This window comes from Scomber scombrus, chromosome 14, assembly GCF_963691925.1.
Source record: "Scomber scombrus chromosome 14, fScoSco1.1, whole genome shotgun sequence".
Classification (NCBI taxonomy): Eukaryota; Metazoa; Chordata; class Actinopteri; order Scombriformes; family Scombridae; genus Scomber; species Scomber scombrus.
The window spans coordinates 28129013-28149438 of NC_084983.1; the positions used below are offsets into that span (position 1 = coordinate 28129013).

Here is a 20426-nt window from a genome sequence, read left to right on the forward strand (position 1 = left end):
CATGCTTGAAAAATGGAGATAAATGCTTCCAGTCACAAGCAAAAAAAATTAGCTTTTTCTTGACTTCTTGCAAACGTGAATACTAGAAACTAACAACAAAGTAGAGCTGAAGATATGAAAATAAAGCAAAACGGATATAAAGTCCTGCTGGTTTGTTGGGAGTGAAATCTTATTTACAATTGCCATTTTTTTGATAAACTGTCATAATTGTTTATTTTTATGTGATCAGAGCTTAAATATCATATTATACCTCAACATGACTGACTTTAATGCTTCATCATAGAGATTATTATGAGTTCTGGGCCTTTAAAATAAATATTACGAAATAAAACATTGTTTTAATCACAAGGAATGTTGATAATAACACTAAAATCATAAGATAACGGACTTAAAATAATGCAAGTCAAGCATTGTTACTGTAATATTAAATGTAACACTGAGCCGGGAGGAAAGTTTCAAGGCTGGAGGATCTTTAAAGTTATTATGTGGAGGATTTGAATGTAATTAAAGCAGATTAAAAAAGGCTTTCTTTATGCAGCATGTATCGTTGTTTGTCACGTTGTCATTTGCTGATATGACCACCAGATGGCGCCAAAATACGACCGTTTTTAAAACCCTACAAATACCGACTTTAAAGGATCTATATTTTTCTTATAGTTAAGGAATCAAATAAAAATGCTCAAACCAACAAATACCCAAAGCCTGATGAATCTGATTCCTCCGTGTCTCCAAAAATAACTAAAAGCACGTCAATGAGTCACACCGTTGCACCGGGCGACATCATCACACACTAGTAGTTTAGTTGACTCAATCACACACACACATAGAAATACTCAATAAAGCAGCAAATGTGGATTCATCCGCCGCTGAAAATAGTCCCCAGTAAATTAAAGCTGCAGCGATTAGCATTTTAGTTCATTTAACTTCACTGATTCCAGCTTATCAAACGTGTATATTCTTCATTTTTCTTTGTATTCTGTGACAGTAAACTAAGTTTTTTTGGGGGTTTTGGACTATTGGCTGGAAAAAACAAGACTTTTGAAGACATTAACTTGGAGTCTGGGACTCTGGGAACCTGTTACGGGCATTTTTTTTCCTTTCTTTCTTTCTCTCTTCCTTTCTTTCTCTCTCATCCTTTTTGTTCTTCCTTTTTCTTTCTTTCTTCATCTTCTTTCTTCTTTCTTTCATTCGTGCCTTCCATCTTTCGTTTTTCTTGTTCTTTCTTTCTTTCTCTCTCATCTTTTTGTTCTTGAAGCTTCATATTAGCTTCAGATCAACTTTTAAATCCATGCATTTTTTCTTAAGTTCTTGCCAATTTATAGACTAGATGATTGATTGAGAACATATATTGGTACATTAATCTTGCAGCCCCTTTAAGAAAATACACAATTGCATCCTTTAAGTTTGCTAAAACGACAGTGGCTAAATGTTTTAGGACATTTTTGAGCCTTTTAAAAAGTGAAATAATATATATTTAAGCTGTTTTTTGAAGATTTCCTTTAAACAATGAGCAGAGAAGACAGATTAAAACATTGTTGGTTTGGGTCTTTTCATGCGATTTGCTGACAGTAAGAAAAAAATATAGAATAACAACAGACTTATATTTTAATGTCACATTTAAATTAAACATAAAAATAGCTTTTGGGCAACTTTCCATACTGTATAATGTATTGTGATTCAATGCAAATGGTCTAAAATTTGACTTACTTTCTAAATTGTGTGACTTTTTATTTAAATGACAACCTTCTTTTCTCCCTGTTAGCTGGTCTCTCATTGGTTTACACAGTTTGAACAATCCCCAACATCCTCTGTCACCATAAATACATCAAACGAAGGAAGATAAAAGCTCTAAAAAAGGCTGTTTCAACGCGACTTCTATAAGACGTATGATGATGGATGTCGTCCAGGCTAGCTGCTGGAGCTGGTCTCTGACTTGTGGATGCTGACTCTCTTGCAGGTGTTGTCGGTGCAGCGCTCCAAGATGAGCTCCGCACTCGGCCGAGGAGGGATGACCGGAGTGTCCTTCTTCAGCTCGCTCTCTGAGCTGGAGCCGGACTGCTCGGGAATGTTTTCTGTTGGGGAGAAAATACCAAAAACTATGAGGTTATATTTGGTTTTAAGGGGTTACAGTCTGCACTCACACTGATCTGCAGTGGCGTCGGAGTTCAGTGTGAAGCATAGACTGTATATAAGAAATGGACGTAACATCCGTGACGTCACCCATTGGTTTGTGGACTGCTGCTTGGAGGCCAATAGTATCGGATCTGAGCAGCGCCATCTTGAAAATTTCAGGTGCATGCTGGGAAAAATAAAAACATGGATTCTACTTATTTGGGCATCAGGAGGAGCATGAGGATGGAGCGGGGGAGGTTGGGAGGGTTGGATCTACCACAGTCTACACCGGCAACCTGGTGATGTTAACCAAGTTAGCTGTTACGACTATAACCACAGAACTCCGGAGAAAACTTGTGTGAAACAAGTTCACGGCTATTTCCTGCAGTCTATCTGTCCGCGCTCCTGAACCTGTGAACCAATCAACCTGTCAATCACGACGTAGCCACGCCCTAATGCATACCCTGCTTTATCATCACATATAAAATCAGGGAGGCCAAAATGTCCCAAATGAACATCATACTGCATTGAAGAAGGCTTTAAACTAGCGATTGAGACCATAAACACATTTTGAAAACGTTTACTGAGGTTAGAAATCAAGTGAGAAGTTGGTGAATTCTCCATTGACTTGTATAGAGACGGAAGTCCTTTTGACACCAAAACGGTCGCCCCCTGGTGGCCTTTTGATAGAATGCAGTTTTAAGTTACTTCCGCGTTGGCCTCATTTCAGAGGACCGGAACTCCTCGCCTGGTGTGAAGATGCTTTTATTACCTTGGTTCGTCCTCTCCTTCAGTGGAGACTTGGGGCCGCTTTCGGACTCTTTTCTCAGCTTGCTCTTCTGCTGGAGGTAGCGGCGGCTGTTCCTGCGGTACGAGTCCTGGCTGAGCTGCTGCTTTCCTCTCTTGTGGATGCTCTTGGCGTTTCGGATGGTGGACCTGAGTGTAAATGAACACATAGGAGTCGTATTAAGTAGAGGCGGCAGTTCACAGTGAAAGAGGTTTTCCTCTCTGTAATCATTCCTCCTGTTCATACTGACGATTAAAAGATCTCCTTCAAATGTGCTTTCAGTGTAAAGTGATGGAGTCATTTAAAAGTAGATGATCAGCTCGTATTGACCAGTTAACAGTAAACCTAACAAATGTAATACATAATAAACTTCAGCTTTTGGTCAAATTACAACCATCGTGTTACCAGAACTGTATTTATTGGAAATATCTTTTATAAAGTTAAACATTTTGAGAGAGAGAGAAATGAGGAAAGTGTCCGTTTAGACACAGAAAGAGAGAGAAAGAGAGAGAGGGAGAGAGAGAGAGAGAAAGAGAGAGAGGAGTTCAGATGAAACAGTGGTGCAACGGAGTGAGATATTGTAAAACAACAAACTTCCCTTTTGTCAGAAGTGATGCAACGTAACACTGAATGATCTACGTGTAAACCTGCACATCTGTGTCGATCATGAAGATATGAACCACTTCTTTAAAAAACAGTTTTAATAGTAATAACTACGCTGGTCTTATGGATGATTGTTTAATTACTATTAAAGTGATAATTTTATGCTTTGGACAAATTGTAGCTTGTAATTCTACAGTTTCAAAGGGTTTTTATCATAGACTGTATATAAGAAATGGACGTAACAGCCGTGACGTCACCCATTGGTTCGTGGACTGCTGCTCGGAGGCCAATAGTTTCGGATCTGAGCAGCACCATCTTGAAAATTTCAGGTGCATGCTGGGAAAAATAAAAACATGTATTCTACTTATATGGGCATCAGGAGGAGCATGAGGCGCCCTCCTGAACCTGTGAACCAATCAACCTGTCAATCACGACGTAGCCAGGCCCTAATGCATACCCTGCTTTATCGTCACATATAAAATCAGGGAGGCCAAAATGTCCCAAATGAACATCATACTGCATTGAAGAAGGCTTTAAACTAGCGATTGAGACCATAAACACATTTTGAAAACGTTTACTGAGGTTAGAAATCAAGTGAGAAGTTGGTGAATTCTCCATTGACTTGTATAGAGACGGAAGTCCTTTTGACACCAAAACGGTCGCCCCCTGGTGGCCTTTTGATAGAATGCAGTTTTAAGTTACTTCCGCGTTGGCATCATTTCAGAGGACCAGAACTCCCCACCTGGGTTTTTTACATGCTTTTGGGGATGTAAAAGGTAATTCATCTATACCTGATGTTATGTTCAGCTGTAGTGTTTGAGGTATATATATAACCTGACGTACCTGCGCGGTGGCGGTTTCTGTCCCTGCAGTTTCATCGCTTCACATTCCTTTCCAGCTTTTTGCAGGAACATGGAGGGAAAATGACCCGTTTCGTCTCCTTTCCTGCAACAGAAACAGCATCAGAATTAACTCCTGGCGTCTAGATAATCAATAAGTACAAGAATATTTTAATAATATTGGAAACCGATTCATCATTTTGAGTATTTATTTAACAGCTGAAGCAAATTAACACATTTAATCTTTTAATCAGACTTTAACCCTCCTGTTGTCCTCAAGTCAAGGAAGGAAGGGAGGAAGAACGAAGGAAAGGAAGGAGGGAGGAAGGAAGGAGAGAAGGAAGGAAAGGAGGAAGAAGGAAAGGAAGGAAGGAAAGGAAAGAAGGGAGGATGGAAAGGAAGGAAGGACGGAGGAAATAAGGAAGGAAGGTAGGAGGGATGGAGGAAAGTAGGAAGGAGGGAGTGAGGGAGAAATGAAAAGAGGAAGGGAGGAAGGAAGGAAAGAAGGACAGAGGAAAGAAGGAAGGGAGGAAGGAAGGAGGGAGGAAAGAAGGAAGGAGGGAGGAAAGAAGGAAGGAGGGAGCGAGGGAGAAAGGAAGAGAGGAGGGAGGAAGGAAGGAAGGAAAGAAGGACAGAGGAAAGAAGGAACAGTCAAAACAGACAGGGTCAATTTGACCCGGGAGGACGACACGAAGGTTAAATTGACATACACACATAATGCTATGAGCTTTAAAACAATGTAAGCAACCTCCACTAGTTGTTACCCAGCATGCATCAGACTCATCATCTTACCTGACGACCCACCAGCCGTCCAGCAGCTTGTGAATCACCTCGATGGTTTGACCCGGCTCCAGAGAGATCTCATCGCTCTGCTCCGCCTTGTAGGCTGTGCAGGTGGTGTAGAGCTCTCCTGCAGGAAGCAACAGGTTCAAATCAGTCTGTTCAATAAGCTGCAATTACTTAATGAAGATAGACGCAATGCACTTTATACTCAATGCACTTTATACTCAACGCACTTTACACTCAATGCACTTTATACTCAACGCACTTTCAAAATAAACTTAACTTCTATGTATTAACTGTCCTTTGTGTTGTCTTTGGCCTGATAGAACATTTGCAAAATTGAAGTTGGGAGAACATTGTTTAAAAGCAACACATGAGAAAAAGACTAAAACATACATTTAATATATAAAAAACAGACTAAGAACAACGTGAGCAGCTTACCTTCGTAGTTTGGATCAGCGTCCTCAGACTCCTCCGGTGCGTCCAGAGGTTCGAGGTAAGAAGCAGGAATCCAGCCGCGTTTATTCTCACACTGACAGAACCACCAACCTGAACACAACAACAAAGATCAGAACCACCAACCTGAACACAGTAGCAGCAAAGATCAGAACCAAAGATACAGACAGCTGAGCCTTTTCTACTCATATTATCACATTAACCTGCAAGTCACTTTAGCCCCATTACAACAGGATAAATCTGTCTTAATGTACTTGATATGCCCAAACATGAACAGTATGTCCGGGTTAAACTTTTCTCACCGTTCTGGTTTTTCTCCACGATTTCCACGAGGTCATCGGTGTGCAGAGTGATCTCATGCTTGGTCGTCTTGGTGTAGTCAGCGATCACTCTGTAGGTGTCCAGTATGATGGGACCAGAAATCACTGAGGGGGGAAAAAAAACACAATATTAGCCGGTTCTTTACCCACGGGCCATATGTTTGACACCCCTGGTTTACAGAGACTTTAAATGAAGCCAAAACTAAGTGAATCTCAGTGGAAACTTGCAGCCCTGACTTACAAAACATCAGATGCACTTAAACATAATAGTCTGAATCTGAATAATCCAGCAGACTAATGATGAAGATGCACAGAAACGAGCTTTATTCTTCTCTTTTTGTAGCTCAGTGAGATTGCAAAGATTTTTTCCCTCCTTCTCTCAAACAAAAAGCTCTTTCAGTTTAACTCGCTCTCTTACCGGATGCATTTCCTCTGGCCAGCTCTCTGGACACCACAAAGGTCTCGTTTCTTTTCAGTCTGTGGAACAAAAAAAAAGAAAAAAACAATGAACATTTTTCACATGAATGAGCTGCAGAGCAACATGCACGGCAGCATGCACGGCAACATGCACGGCAACATGCACGGCAACATGCACGGCAGCATGCACGGCAGCATGCACGGCAGCATGCACGGCAACATGCACGGCAACATGCACAGCAGCATGCACATCTCATTCTTTATTATTTATATAGTTTTAACCTTTGTGTCGTCCTTCCGGGTCAAATTGACCCCGTCTGTTTCGACTGTTCCTCCTTTCCTCCCTTCTTCTTTTCCTTCCTTCCTCCTTTCCTCTTTTCCTTTTTTCCGTCCCTCTTTCTTTTTTTCCTCCCTCCCTCCGTCCTAACTTCCTTCCTTCCTTCTTTCATCCTTCCTTTCTTCTGTGCTTCCTCCCTCAATTCCTCCTTTCTTTCCTGTCCTTCTCTCCTTTCTCCCTCCCTCCCTCCCTCCCTCCCTCCCTCCCTCCCTCCCTCCCTCCCTCCCTCCCTCCTTCCTTCTTTCCTTCCTTCTCTCCTTTTCTTCCTTCCTCCCTCCCTCCCTCCTTTCCTTCCTCCCTCCTTTCCTTCCTTCATCCTCCCTTCCTTCCTCCTTTCCTTCCTACCTCCTCCCTTCCATCCTTCCTTCCTTCCTTCCTTCCAAACCTACCTCCCTTCCTTCCTTGACTCGAGGACAACAGGAGGGTTAATTAATTATTTCTGTCCTTACTCATACATCAGTGTGTGTGTGTGTGTGTGTGTGTGTGTGTGTGTGTGTGTGTGTGTGTGTGTGTGTGTGTGTGTGTGTGTGTGTGTGTGTGTGTGTGTGTAGTACTGACGTGTTTGGGGCAGGCGGGTTCTCGTCTTCGGGTCTAACTTGGAAGAAGCTGGTGAGCAGTTTGCAGCGAGAGATGTGAGGCGGCAGGTTGATGAGCGAGTGGCAGTATCCAGACAGCGTGCTCTGCCTGTTCTCTGTCGACTTCTGGCTGTCCAACCAACGCGGCGCTGAGGACAAAATTGTGAACTTATCCTTTAAATGCACACATTTATTGATATTTATATCATTTTGTCATGACTTCCCAGCTTTACATAAGAAGAATTCCTAGTCTATAATAAATAAACATGACCTGGACCCAGATAAGTGGCAGAAAACTGTTAGTAGGATTGACCTAATACATAATAATGTACATTTTTGCTAAATTATTGACTTGTCCTCAGTGTTTGCTGCATAAAAAAAGGAGTAAACAGCTTCCTGCAGCACAATCCACTCTGTCACTTATAGTTTATAGACATTACACAAAGAAAAAAAACCTTATGTCTAATGTTACAGCTGGAAAAAGACATTATTCAAGTCATTTGTAAGTAAAATATAGGACTTTTTGATATATTTTAAGGAGATTTAATTCTCTTTAAACAGCTTTTAGGACCCACAGATCCTCTTTTCATTGTGGTTTTGATATGAAGTAAAAGATCTCTGCCCTGCCCATCTGAGTTGCAAGAAAAGGAAATTTCCAGACCAGCATAAAAGCAGCTGTTGCTTCAGGATTTGAGGTTTTTTTTAGACTTTCTGCTTCTTTATTTCTCCACATTTGCAAGAAACGTTTTGTAATAAAAGGTTTCACAAAGGGGAAGGTGAAGCGTTCTGATAGTTCTGTTTTCATGCAAACTGTCCCCAATAATATGAAGAGGAACAGAGAAGATGTGGTGAACACACAGATCTGCTCAGCGCTTCATGACAGCGGGCCGTCTGTTAAAGAGTGAAAGGAAGAAGTCGACTTCAGTCACCTGGGAAATGCCCCAAATACTGCCTCACTATATTTATACAGGAGCTTTAATTACTGATTTCACTTCTGCTAATGTGAGTCTGACACTAACGTATGAGTGATGTAGTATGTAGTATTACAGTTAAAGTACTGCAGTATTACAGTAAAAGTACTGCAGTATTATGAGCGATGTAGTATGCAGTATTACAGTAAAAGTACTGCAGTATTATGAGTGATGTAGTATGCAGTATTACAGTAAAAGTACTGCAGTATTATAGTGATGTAGTATGCAGTATTACAGTAAAAGTACTGCAGTATTATGAGTGATGTAGTATGCAGTATTACAGTAAAAGTACTGCAGTATTATGAGTGATGTAGTATGCAGTATTACAGTAAAAGTACTGCAGTATTATGAGTGATGTAGTATGCAGTATTACAGTAAAAGTACTGCAGTATTATGAGCGATGTAGTATGCAGTATTACAGTAAAAGTACTGCAGTATTATGAGCGATGTAGTACGCAGTATTACAGTAAAAGTACTGCAGTATTATGAGCGATGTAGTATGCAGTATTACAGTAAAAGTACTGCAGTATTATGAGTGATGTAGTATGCAGTATTACAGTAAAAGTACTGCAGTATTATGAGTGATGTAGTATGCAGTATTACAGTAAAAGTACTGCAGTATTATAGTGATGTAGTATGCAGTATTACAGTAAAAGTACTGCAGTATTATGAGCGATGTAGTATGCAGTATTACAGTAAAAGTACTGCAGTATTATGAGCGATGTAGTACGCAGTATTACAGTAAAAGTACTGCAGTATTATGAGCGATGTAGTATGCAGTATTACAGTAAAAGTACTGCAGTATTATGAGTGATGTAGTATGCAGTATTACAGTAAAAGTACTGCAGTATTATAGTGATGTAGTATGCAGTATTACGGTAAAAGTACTGCAGTATTATGAGCGATGTAGTATGCAGTATTACGGTAAAAGTACTGCAGTATTATGAGCGATGTAGTATGCAGTATTACAGTAAAAGTACTGCAGTATTATAGTGATGTAGTATGCAGTATTACAGTAAAAGTACTGCAATATTATGAGCGATGTAGTACGCAGTATTACAGTAAAAGTACTGCAGTATTATGAGCGATGTAGTATGCAGTATTACAGTAAAAGTACTGCAGTATTATGAATGATGTAGTATGCAGTATTACAGTAAAGTACTGCAGTATTATGAGCGATGTAGTATGCAGTATTACGGTAAAAGTACTGCAGTATTATGAGTGATGTAGTATGCAGTATTACAGTAAAAGTACTGCAGTATTATAGTGATGTAGTATGCAGTATTACAGTAAAGTACTGCAGTATTATGAGTGATGTAGTATGCAGTATTACAGTAAAGTACTGCAGTATTATGAGTGATGTAGTATGCAGTATTACAGTAAAGTACTGCAGTATTATAGTGATGTAGTATGCAGTATTACAGTAAAGTACTGCAGTATTATGAGTGATGTAGTATGCAGTATTACAGTAAAGTACTGCAGTATTATGAGCGATGTAGTATGCAGTATTACAGTAAAAGTACTGCAGTATTATAGTGATGTAGTATGCAGTATTACAGTAAAAGTACTGCAGTATTATGAGTGATGTAGTATGCAGTATTACAGTAAAAGTACTGCAGTATTATGAGCGATGTAGTATGCAGTATTACAGTAAAAGTACTGCAGTATTATGAGTGATGTAGTATGCAGTATTACAGTAAAAGTACTGCAGTATTATGAGCGATGTAGTATGCAGTATTACAGTAAAAGTACTGCAGTATTATGAGCGATGTAGTATGCAGTATTACAGTAAAAGTACTGCAGTATTATGAGTGATGTAGTATGCAGTATTACAGTAAAAGTACTGCAGTATTATAGTGATGTAGTATGCAGTATTACAGTAAAAGTAGTGGTTTGGTCCTCTGACTGATATATTATTATTATGACATCATTATATTATTAATAGTGGAGCAGCATGTTACTGTTTGTTAAAACTAAGTTGACACAGTTGATTGAACGAATAGAGAAACAGGAAGTAGATTCACCCACAGTTGCAGGTGTTTCCTGTAACAACAGCATGAAGATAAGTTTGTTAAGGTTTCGCTGATCTTTGAAAAACTTCATCGATGTCACACTAACAGCATCTGTTTCATATCTCTTTGTTGTATAATGTGAAGCTCTTCTTTTTCTAGAAAAGTGTTATATAATATATATGTTTTACTCATTTGGATGTTTTTTAATATTAGTTTGTTGTTAGATGAGTTCATAGTGTTGCTTCTCTGCAGCAGATTACAGATGATAAAACCAAAATGTCGAAAGTAGAGTAGAGGTAAAAAAACGCCTTTAACCTTCGTGTCGTCCTCCCGGGTCAAATTGACCCCGTCTGTTTTGACTGTTCCTTCTTTACTCCCTTACTTCCTTCCGTCTGTCCTTCCTCCCTCCCTCCTTGTCTCTCTCTGTCCTTCTTTCCTTCCTTCCTTCCTCCCTTCCTCTTTTCCTTTCTCCCTCCCTCCCTCCCTCCCTCCTACCTTCCTTCCTGCCTTCTTTCCTCCCTTCCTTCCTTCCTTCCTTTCCTTCCTCCCTTCCTTCTTTCCTCCTTTCCTCCCTCCCTCCTTCTTTTCTTTCTTTCCTCCCTCCTTCCTTCCTTCCTTCCTCCCTTCCTTCTTTCCTTTCCTTTTTTCCTTCCTTCCTCCCTCCCTAATTCCTTCTTTCTTTCCTCCCTCCTTCCTTCCTTCCTCCCTTCCTCCTTTCCTTTCCTCCCTCCCTTCCTTCCCTCCTTTCCTTCCTTTTTCCTTCCTCCCTCCTTTCCTTCCTTCTTCCTCCCTTCCTTCCTTGACTCGAGGACAACAGGAGGGTTAATATAGAGACACTTAATGTTAGTTCTTACCTGGTAAAGAAGGGATGATTCTGTCTTTCTTTTCTATTTTACCAGACTCGATGGGAAACATTTCCTTCAGTGATTTCTGCAACAAAAATAACAAAATATTTATTAACATGCATTAAAAAAAAAACATTTGCATTTGGACAAATACAACAATACTGCACAGTAGTTCCTCCCTTCCATCCTTCCTTCCTTCCTCCCTCCCTTCCTTCCTTTACTCGAGGACAACAGGAGGGTTAAAGAACCGGGAAGACTTGAGGCTAATTTAATCAATAATAATAAACCTAACCTCAAATGTCTTAAAGATGTTGTTATGTTGGTTATATACATCAGATAATTGAGGAATAGAGGACAGGATGAATATTTCCTAAGGTTAGTGATGTGGATATGAACGTGTTTGATACTGAAATCACAACAGAGGAAGTTGAGATAACCATTGCTTCCTTTAAAAGTGGCAAAAATCCTCTATATACTTCAAATGGATGAAGTATAAAAGGACTTTTTGAGGAATTTTTGCACCTTTACGGATTTAAAAAAATAAGTTTGACCATTTTTTACAGTTAAGTAACTACCAGAATCAATGTTGGCCACTATCAAGGTAATACTTAAAGACCATAAAAGACCTTCATCATATAAACTTTCATTAATTCAAAGTGTACATACTAAAATATTACCCAATTTACTGGCAACATGTCCCAACTCTGTTACCTAAGCAACAGCCTCTAATCAAACTGGGTTGGTTTGGAAACGCACTCTTACTCAACTTTCTGACAATCGTTGGGTGTCCTGCAGTATTTTGGGTATTTTTCTTGAGTCATAGAACCTCTATATGAAACTATAATAATGGATTTGAATAAGAGGAGATTGGGTAAAAGGAATTCAAACAAACACCAGGAGTTATACATTAATTGTATGCAGATGATATACTTTTATTTATGCGTAATCCATCCAAATAACCAAATAAGTGACCAAATAAAATCTGACTTTCAGAGATGGACGAATCTACCAGTATCTTTACTGTGCTGTATTGTCATTATTATCCAGCACTGATGTTGCCTATCTGTATTAAACAATGCTGTTTAAATCAATACATATTTATATTCATAAATTTACATGGAAAAATAAGGAAAACCAGAATTAAATGAGAAAAGCTTCAGTTTTCCAATAATAAAAGGGTGGATTAGCAAGTTTTATTTATGTAGCGCCAGGTCTAGACTATATTTTTTAAGGCACTACCTAATTAGTTGTATTATTACAGCTGTTGATGTACAATTGAGATAGAGCCAAAGATAATATATCAGTGTTAGCTCCTTCCTTTCAAATGTACCAAAACGTTGCAAACTAAGTTAAAAGATCATCTTATAGTTGCAAATATTTGCAGGTAATTGAACTGCTTACATAAATATTTTGGAGCCTGACTATGAATATGAGGGTTATATAACAATGGAAGGCTGCTGGTATAACAATAAGCCATGTTATACTATTTCTGGATGATGCATTCAAGTCTTTTCAGCAAATATAGGAAGAATTTAATAATCCCTTAAATGCACTTTCACCTTTATCTGAACCAGGGTTATTATAGTTTTGAAAGTTAGTTTAACAAGTGATGAAGTTGTAGTCTTAGTTTGAGTGTTTCAGGTATCAGGAGGAAAAGCCTTGATTAATAGAAGCTGTAAAGGATGAAATAATGCTGACACTGAGGTTGAATGAGCTGTATTGTGTTTTGACATATCCCATATGATGCAATATAATATTATTAATAAACTGCATGTGACTTCTGAGATGTGAAGTAAATGAGTCATGGTTTGCAGAGTGTCGAAAGTGAAAGAAGGGCATTTCTTGGCATTAAAATATCAATGGATCCAAGCTATGTTTTCTTGGTGTTATCTCCTTGATAAACTTACTAACTAATATGTTTTAAGCTGCACTCCTCTCAATCCTTTATGTTTGGTTTGATGCATATTTACCTGCTTTGTCAGTGTGGTAAGATAAATGACTATCTATTGTTTTGGGTGAGAGATTATTCAGTGTATTGCAAGAAACCTTAAATGTCCCCTCAGCATGTATCTTGGTTGTGAGTGGTCTACTTTTATCTGTATTGGAGTAGATTGATTTGGAGTATACTGTTTTACTGTGAGACTGTGAATGTGTTGGTGGGGTTTCTCTATGTGATTTCTGTATATGTGCATATGTTGTATGGCAGTGCAAGTAAACTGTGCATTTAATTTGATATTAACCCTTTGTAGTTAGCTTGAAATAGCACTTTCACACCAAGAAAGTGCTATTTCAAGAATAATTTCTGTGCTTTTACTTCCTCTTTGAGGCCATGATGAAAAAATGAAACTCAACTTCAGAAATGTCTCCAGAAGGATCTCTGATGTCAGCAGTGATTTGTGTTATTCTTCGTTTATACACTAAAGCACAACCTGTAACTATAGCAACCATAGAACAACCTGTATCTATAGATACCATAGAACAACCTGTATCTATAGCAACCATAGAACACCCTGTATCTATAGAAACCATAGAACAACCTGTATCTATAGCAACCATAGAACAACCTGTATCTATAGCAACCATAGAACAACCTGTATCTATAGCAACCATAGAACACCCTGTATCTATAGAAACCATAGAACAACCTGTATCTATAGCAACCATAGAACAACCTGTATCTATAGCAACCATAGAACAATCTGTATCTATAGCAACCATAGAACAACCTGTATCTATAGCAACCATAGAACAACCTGTATCTATAGCAACCATAGAACAACCTGATGGTCTGTCTGTGCATTACATACCTCATACAAGTGCTAAAGATTGACCTAAAAGTTAAATGGGGTCAATAGATTTATGTTTTAAACCAGATATCATGACACAAAGTGACTTCTACCAAACGGTTGAGCAGACATACAAAGGGTTAAGTGTGAATTACTCCCTTTGCAATAGAAAAAATGAGATAAGAAATCGCAGAGGAAGAGGAAACTTACATGGAAGCTGTGCATTTCAGGATACGTCCTGTAGATCAGTTTCTCAGTGAGGTCGCTCCATTTCACCATCAGCATGTACACCTTAAAAACAAGAACACATTAAACTCAAACACTGCAAGATATAAACATTTAAATAAAGAAAAAAAGACCAAATTCATGATTTTCTGTTTAAGATTCTCAGTCGTGCAGATCGGAAGCTGAACTAAGACGCAGGACTCTCAGTTATTTAAATATAAAATATCTGTAAATTTGAAGACATTAAGAGGATTTGAAGGGTCTTTAAGTAGAATTTGTAAAAATAAAAGTTGAGCCTTACGTAGTGCTGACTCGGGAAGAAGCGTTTCTCGAAGCCCAGAAGCTCCACATGCCTGACGTAGTTCTGCTCCATGCTGAGGTACAGAGTAGTCCAACTTAGACGAAAAGCAGCGGACAGCAAGCTTATATAGTCTTTGTGTGTGTGTGTGTGTGTGTGTGTGTGTGAGAGTTGGTTCCTCTTTTAATTTGTTTGAAAGTCATATAACTTCATCACAGCGAAAAAAAGAAACAACAAAATACTTCTGCTTTCACTTGTCTGCTGCTGTAATAATGACATTGTTTATATGATAATAATAATAATACTAATAATGATGATGATATTAATGAAGAGGTGGCAGCAGCAAAGGTTAAGGAAGTAGTACAGGAAGTAAGTTTGTTTTTTAGAATTCGGGTTTAAAATTTAACAGATCGACCGAGTTGTTCGTACTGGCTTCTTCCATCTCGATAAGTTAATGATGAGTCTGTTAATGATTTGGTGACTGTAGTTAACACTTTTACTTCCTCTCTCCTCAACTGCTATATAATTCTCTCTATGTAGGAATAGGACTTTATTATTTTCTATGTTTTTAAAGCACTGCATGTACTCTGAATCACTCCTCTTATGTTCTACCTCCAGATTTCTCCCATCTGCTGACCAATCACTGCTTTCCTCTCCGTTATTCAAGATTCATGAACTTTATTGGCCATTTGTGCATACACACATAGGAACTCTTGTGCGGTCGATCAACGAGTCAAGTTAAAAAGACGCACAAGAAAGAAAAAGTGCATAAAACCCTATAAAGGAAGAGGTGAGAACAGGAGACAATATAATATAATACAATGCAATGAGGTCATCAGGTTATCTTCATGAAGTCATGCCTGACTTGTGACTTGTATTTGTTTGTATTTACTTCTTGTGTGTGTGTGTGCTGCTGTTTGTGCAGTAATTTTATAAGTTGTATACAGATTATTGCAGTTGTCTCCATCCCTGCTCCTGGAGAGCTGCAGCCCTGCATGTTTTAGGTATCTATCCTCACTCTAACACACCTGATTCTAATAATGAACTCGTTATCAAGCCCTTTGACAAGCTTCAGATGCTTGATAACGAGTTCATTATTAGAATCAGGTGTGTTAGAATGAGGAGAGATACCTAAAAAATGCAGGGCAGTAGCAGATACCCCAAGTGGGGTCAGCCCTATGTTCCCACATTTCTAACTTTCTTTTCAAAATTAGGCCCTATGTTCCCACAGGATTAGGGTTATATTTTACAACTGCATCCATTATATTCAACCCTCAAAATCTTCCCCACACTCGTCCGGGTCTACGGCTCCCAGTTTCACATGTGAATCTTTTCGGCCCAATTGGGAAACAGACCCCAGTCTCCAGCATGAGAGTCAGGCATCAGCTGATTGGATAGAGCTTCAACATTGAAATGTTTTAAATTTGTGAAATTTGAAAATTCGGCTCCATAAGTCCCTGGTTACGCCAATGCTCAAAGTGCCGTGCCGTATCAGATGGATTGGTCAACCCAATGAGGAGAAAAGCCTGGTCTACCTGATCTTGCGAGAGCAAAAAGACGGCCCAATCAAGACAGCGTTGCGCCCGCCCCAGTGCTTAATTTGTTAATTATTGCTCATGAGGGACTTTTACTCGTAGCCTCACAGAGGTGCCAGGACACCACACACGTCTGTGGGACGGAGGGCTGTGGGAACATAGGGTCTAAATTTTAATAATCTCTTAGAAACGTGGGAACATAGAGCTGTGGGAACATAGAGCTGACCGTGTTAAGTTGGGTAATACCAGTGGTAACACATTTTAGTAGCATTAGCATTTCATTTGACCTCAAACACATGAGTCAATGGCCAAATTTTGTCAAATGTGAAAAAGACTCTTCCAAGTTTAGAATTCCCCTCTAAACTGTTAGTCAATAATCCAAAAAGGGGAAACATCGGGTAGATTTCACCAACTCTGTCTTTCCATGAACAAAAAAACACATGTTTAATTTCTCTCACAACCGATGTTTGTGTCATTCATGTGGGCTTTCAGAGGGGCTTTTAGCTGAACTTGTGACTTCTATAAAATTTTGCAACTGGCAAAAAGAAGGAACAAAAACAAACAATAAAACCACATGGATTTAGTTCCTCTGTTACAACTACATATCTCTGAGAAGTGAGGTCATTTTTCTTTGAAGTTATATTTCTTCTTTTTAAATGAAATCACAAATGCTGATAAATGACATATCTGAATACATGCCTTATGAAATCATTAAGTACAAAAAGAGGTCAAGCAAATTCATCTGTGTGTGTGTGTGTCTGTGTGTGTGTGTGTGTGTGTGTGTGTGTGTGTGTGTGTGTGTGTGTGTCTCATGATTGGCAGTGAAGGTGTTTATATTTGGAGAAAGCAGATGACTTCCTTCAATGGCTCATGAGACACCTAGAGTCACATTTCTGTCACATAGGGACCACCAAATGACCCAGACCATCCATGCACACAAACACACACACACACACACACACACACACACACACACACACACACACACACACACACACACACACACACACACACACACACACACACACACACACACACACACACACACACACCATGTTTCCATCACTTCAGGGGACATTACATTGACTTACATAACCATACACTAACCATAACCACTACATGCCTAATCTTAACCCTTATCCTAAACTTAACATAACCCTAAACTTATATTAACTTTAAATCAAGTCTTCACCCTAAAATAAATCATTTACCTTAAGGGGACTTGCTTTTTGTCCCCATAAGACAGGCGAGTCCCCATAACATAACTGTGTGAACAGATTTAAGTCCCCACAACATTAGGAATACCTAGTACACACACACACAATCGTCTGGAGCCTATTTCACAAACAAAACTGCCACTCTTAGTCAGCCTCCCTTGGGCCACACAACTTCCCTGAGTCTGACGTAAGTGATCTTGGTATCTTGAAGCTAATAATTCACCTTGTGACCTTTCCTCGGCTCCGTAGAAAAATCTCATAAAGTTGTTCAGAGAGTTCATAGATCCTGAAATAAATGCACATATTAGTCTAAACCATGCTACAGTAATATTATGAAGAAACCAACTTACTGTCCAAAACAGCCTTCATACTTCAGCCTTCATACAATATTACTAATTACTGAATGATGTAATTAGGCCTAAAAACCTTAATCAGGAGGCTTTTTCATCTAAACTGAAATTAATATAAACTGCATTCTCTCTAATGGCCAGCAGGGGGAGACTCCACCGGTTCCTAAAAGAAGTGTATGTATGAGAAATGATCTTATTTCTAACTTGATTTATTACCTCAGTAAAAACTTTAGTTTCAAGTCTTTTTAAATTCAGCATGACTGAATTCAGGCCACAAAGAGATTTGTGCAATGTTTGAAATTATAGTCCCCCTAAATATAAAGCAAACTGTAAAAATAAAAATTATTCACTAGCTGTGTCAAAGCATTTTGATACTCACAAAATTGCTTCATCTGCTGGGCATCTCTTGTTATTGCTTATAGGATATGAGGATGAAGGATTAAATCTGAGACGGCTCAGACTGTTAGTCATAATTGAGTCATTGTTGACACTTTATTATTTAATTATTATGTTGTGCAATAAAGCATAAGGGCTGTTCATTTTTGAAAAGCTCAAATCGGTTTTCTTTTTGCCTTGCATATATGTCATGCTTTCCATGACTACGCCATCCATACAATAATAATAAAACATGTATTTATTCTCTTATCATGTATTAATAGATATATTTCGCCGACTACTTACAACAGTTTCCGTAGTGTAGTGGTTATCACGTTCGCCTCACACGCGAAAGGTCCCCGGTTCGAAACCGGGCGGAAACATTGTTTTTCGTTCAGTATCATTTTCTTAACTTTAGAAGTATTATTATCCTCTTAACATTAATATACAGAGAGACCCAATCCGCTCTATGTTGATGCATTTCACAAGTAATAATCCCCTTTAGATATATTGTCCCCAATTTATGTTAGGCTTATACATTTGGGCTTTTTGTCAAATGTCAATCAACATTATAGTCAAACCTCAAGTTATTAGATACATAAATACATACAATTATGTAAAGTATAAAATATAAGTGCATATCAGTTCCTGTGTCACTTGGAAGTGTTTAAAATATGAATTGCATGTGGGATATAAATATTCCTGGTTGCAAAGCAGCTCTGTAGCGCCTCCCAGAGGTCAAAAGCTCAAACTGGCCAGAGAGAGGATGAGAGGTCAGCCTTTTCCTCTCAGTGAACACTTGGTGCAAAGAGGTTTGAGGTGAATTATTTTAATGACCAAGCCCTCCAGAAACTCTATGAAACAGCTTATTAAAACAACATGTTAAGGCTGGCTAACAACATCATCTTTAATCATGTTTTAAACAAATAATTTCAACTGTTACCATCAAACTGTAGATTCAGAGTAGTTCCCCTCACTCAATAAGATCAGGCTGAATCATTCCTCCTTATGCTAAAACACTGAATCTAAGTCAAGATCAAGGACCAGGTGAAGGGACACTAATGAGTTGTGCATTTTGTTTGTAGAGTTTGATGTGTCACTGTTTTGCCTGCTGTCACTGTTTTTGTGTATAGATAGATATTCCGTAAGATATTCCTTTATATGTCCAATAATGGGGAAATTAACTGTGTTACAGCAGCAAAGTGGACAGTAAAAATAGAAGAGCATCAATGAAAAAGAATAAAGAACAATAAATAAGTAAGAAAAACCATAACAATAATATTAGAGTATATAATAAAAAAATAATAATTAACAGTAATATTAGTATTGAGTGGTAATGGTTGCATGTTTGTGTTTGCAACGGAGCTGCTGATGGACGCAAGAAAACATTCAGACCAGTCTAACAATAAAGTTTTATCTATCTACTATTATTACTACGTTACCATTACATTGTCTTGTCTTTTTATACAATATTAATCGAGTAATAACAGTACATAATGGGACATGACAACTATTTATACGATGTTCTTGAACATCTCAGTTACGGGTTTCCGTAGTGTAGTGGTTATCACGTTCGCCTAACACGCGAAAGGTCCCCGGTTCGAAACCGGGCGGAAACATTGTTTTCCTTTTCACTCACGTTTATTATTATTTATATTATTAAGACTTAAAGTTATTTTGCTAATAGTTAAATCTCATTAACTCACTGTGTGATGACGTGTAGACTGGATTTCTGTTGCATATATTCTGCAGAAGACGTGAGAATAGTTGCTGAACACTGAATTTCCAACGCGTCCTAAACGCATCCTTATTTGGGAAGTTTACATGTGTACAGCTGGTGTTTTGAGGCGTGTTGCAGCGCTGCAGCTCCGCATGAAGACTTAATGTTCATAACAACTAAAGCTGCACACATTTTACTAACCTGTGCAACAACCGTGATGCCTGCTCTGTGCTTCTTTCTTTGGTAAGTGCTTGTAATCTGCTCCTTCTGAGCTCTGTCAGACCTGGAAATGCCTGTCTGCCTGCAGAGCTAACCTAGCCATAGCTTTCTTTTGAGAGGCTAATGATAGCTGCAACGCCGATTATTCCGTTTTTGTCTCCTTCACAAACACGCCAGTATGTCCTATTATAGTGTGCAACACGGTGGACAGTTTCATCCCTTATCCTGCACGATAAGTATCACAATAAAGACACAAGTTGTTCCTATAATGAGACCTTCAGACAGATGATGCGTCCAGGTTCTGCTGGTAAAAAGGAGATGTGAACTTTGTTTTTGTTATGCAAACGTTACTCCGAAGTTTATTAAAACATGCAACTTATCATTTGGTAAAGTTTTATCAGCTGAACATAGTAATAATAATGATAAAGTAATAGCAGGGCATTAGGAGTAAGTTACAGGTGGTGGTGGCAGAAAGTAACTAAGTACATTTACTCAAGTACTACACATAGGGTGGATTAGGGTAATATGGGACAATTAAGCTCCTTTGCATTCATATCTTTGTCTATTTAATTATTTTAAAGCTAACTATAGTATGCGTACTGTGCAAGTTACATTGTTTAAAATTACATATCTGAAAATACAGA

The 20426-nt window shown here is 38.6% G+C and overlaps 1 protein-coding gene and 2 non-coding genes across 3 annotated transcripts in view; 2 read left to right on the plus strand and 1 right to left on the minus strand.

The window, feature by feature from the left end:
* ncf1 (neutrophil cytosolic factor 1) overlaps positions 1–14496 on the minus strand; it is a 14566-nt gene extending 70 nt beyond the window's left edge. Inside the window, exons 1-11 of the mRNA XM_062433557.1 lie at positions 14370–14496; positions 14054–14134; positions 11067–11142; positions 7213–7378; positions 6319–6377; positions 5883–6005; positions 5566–5673; positions 5134–5251; positions 4346–4447; positions 2885–3048; positions 1–2072 (exon numbers count right to left, since the gene is read on the minus strand). The exon at positions 1–2072 is cut by the window's left edge and continues 70 nt beyond it. Of these exons, the coding sequence (XP_062289541.1) occupies positions 1909–2072; positions 2885–3048; positions 4346–4447; positions 5134–5251; positions 5566–5673; positions 5883–6005; positions 6319–6377; positions 7213–7378; positions 11067–11142; positions 14054–14134; positions 14370–14441 (1233 nt within the window). The 5' untranslated portion in view covers positions 14442–14496 and the 3' untranslated portion in view covers positions 1–1908. The remainder of the gene's footprint in view (positions 2073–2884; positions 3049–4345; positions 4448–5133; positions 5252–5565; positions 5674–5882; positions 6006–6318; positions 6378–7212; positions 7379–11066; positions 11143–14053; positions 14135–14369) is intronic.
* A 3657-nt stretch (positions 14497–18153) lies between these two features.
* trnav-cac (transfer RNA valine (anticodon CAC)) lies at positions 18154–18226 on the plus strand. Its single transcript has one exon. It is a non-coding gene; the product is annotated as a tRNA-Val (tRNA).
* Positions 18227–19389: 1163 nt separating this feature from the next.
* trnav-aac (transfer RNA valine (anticodon AAC)) lies at positions 19390–19462 on the plus strand. The gene has a single exon. It is a non-coding gene; the product is annotated as a tRNA-Val (tRNA).
* Positions 19463–20426: the final 964 nt, after the last annotated feature.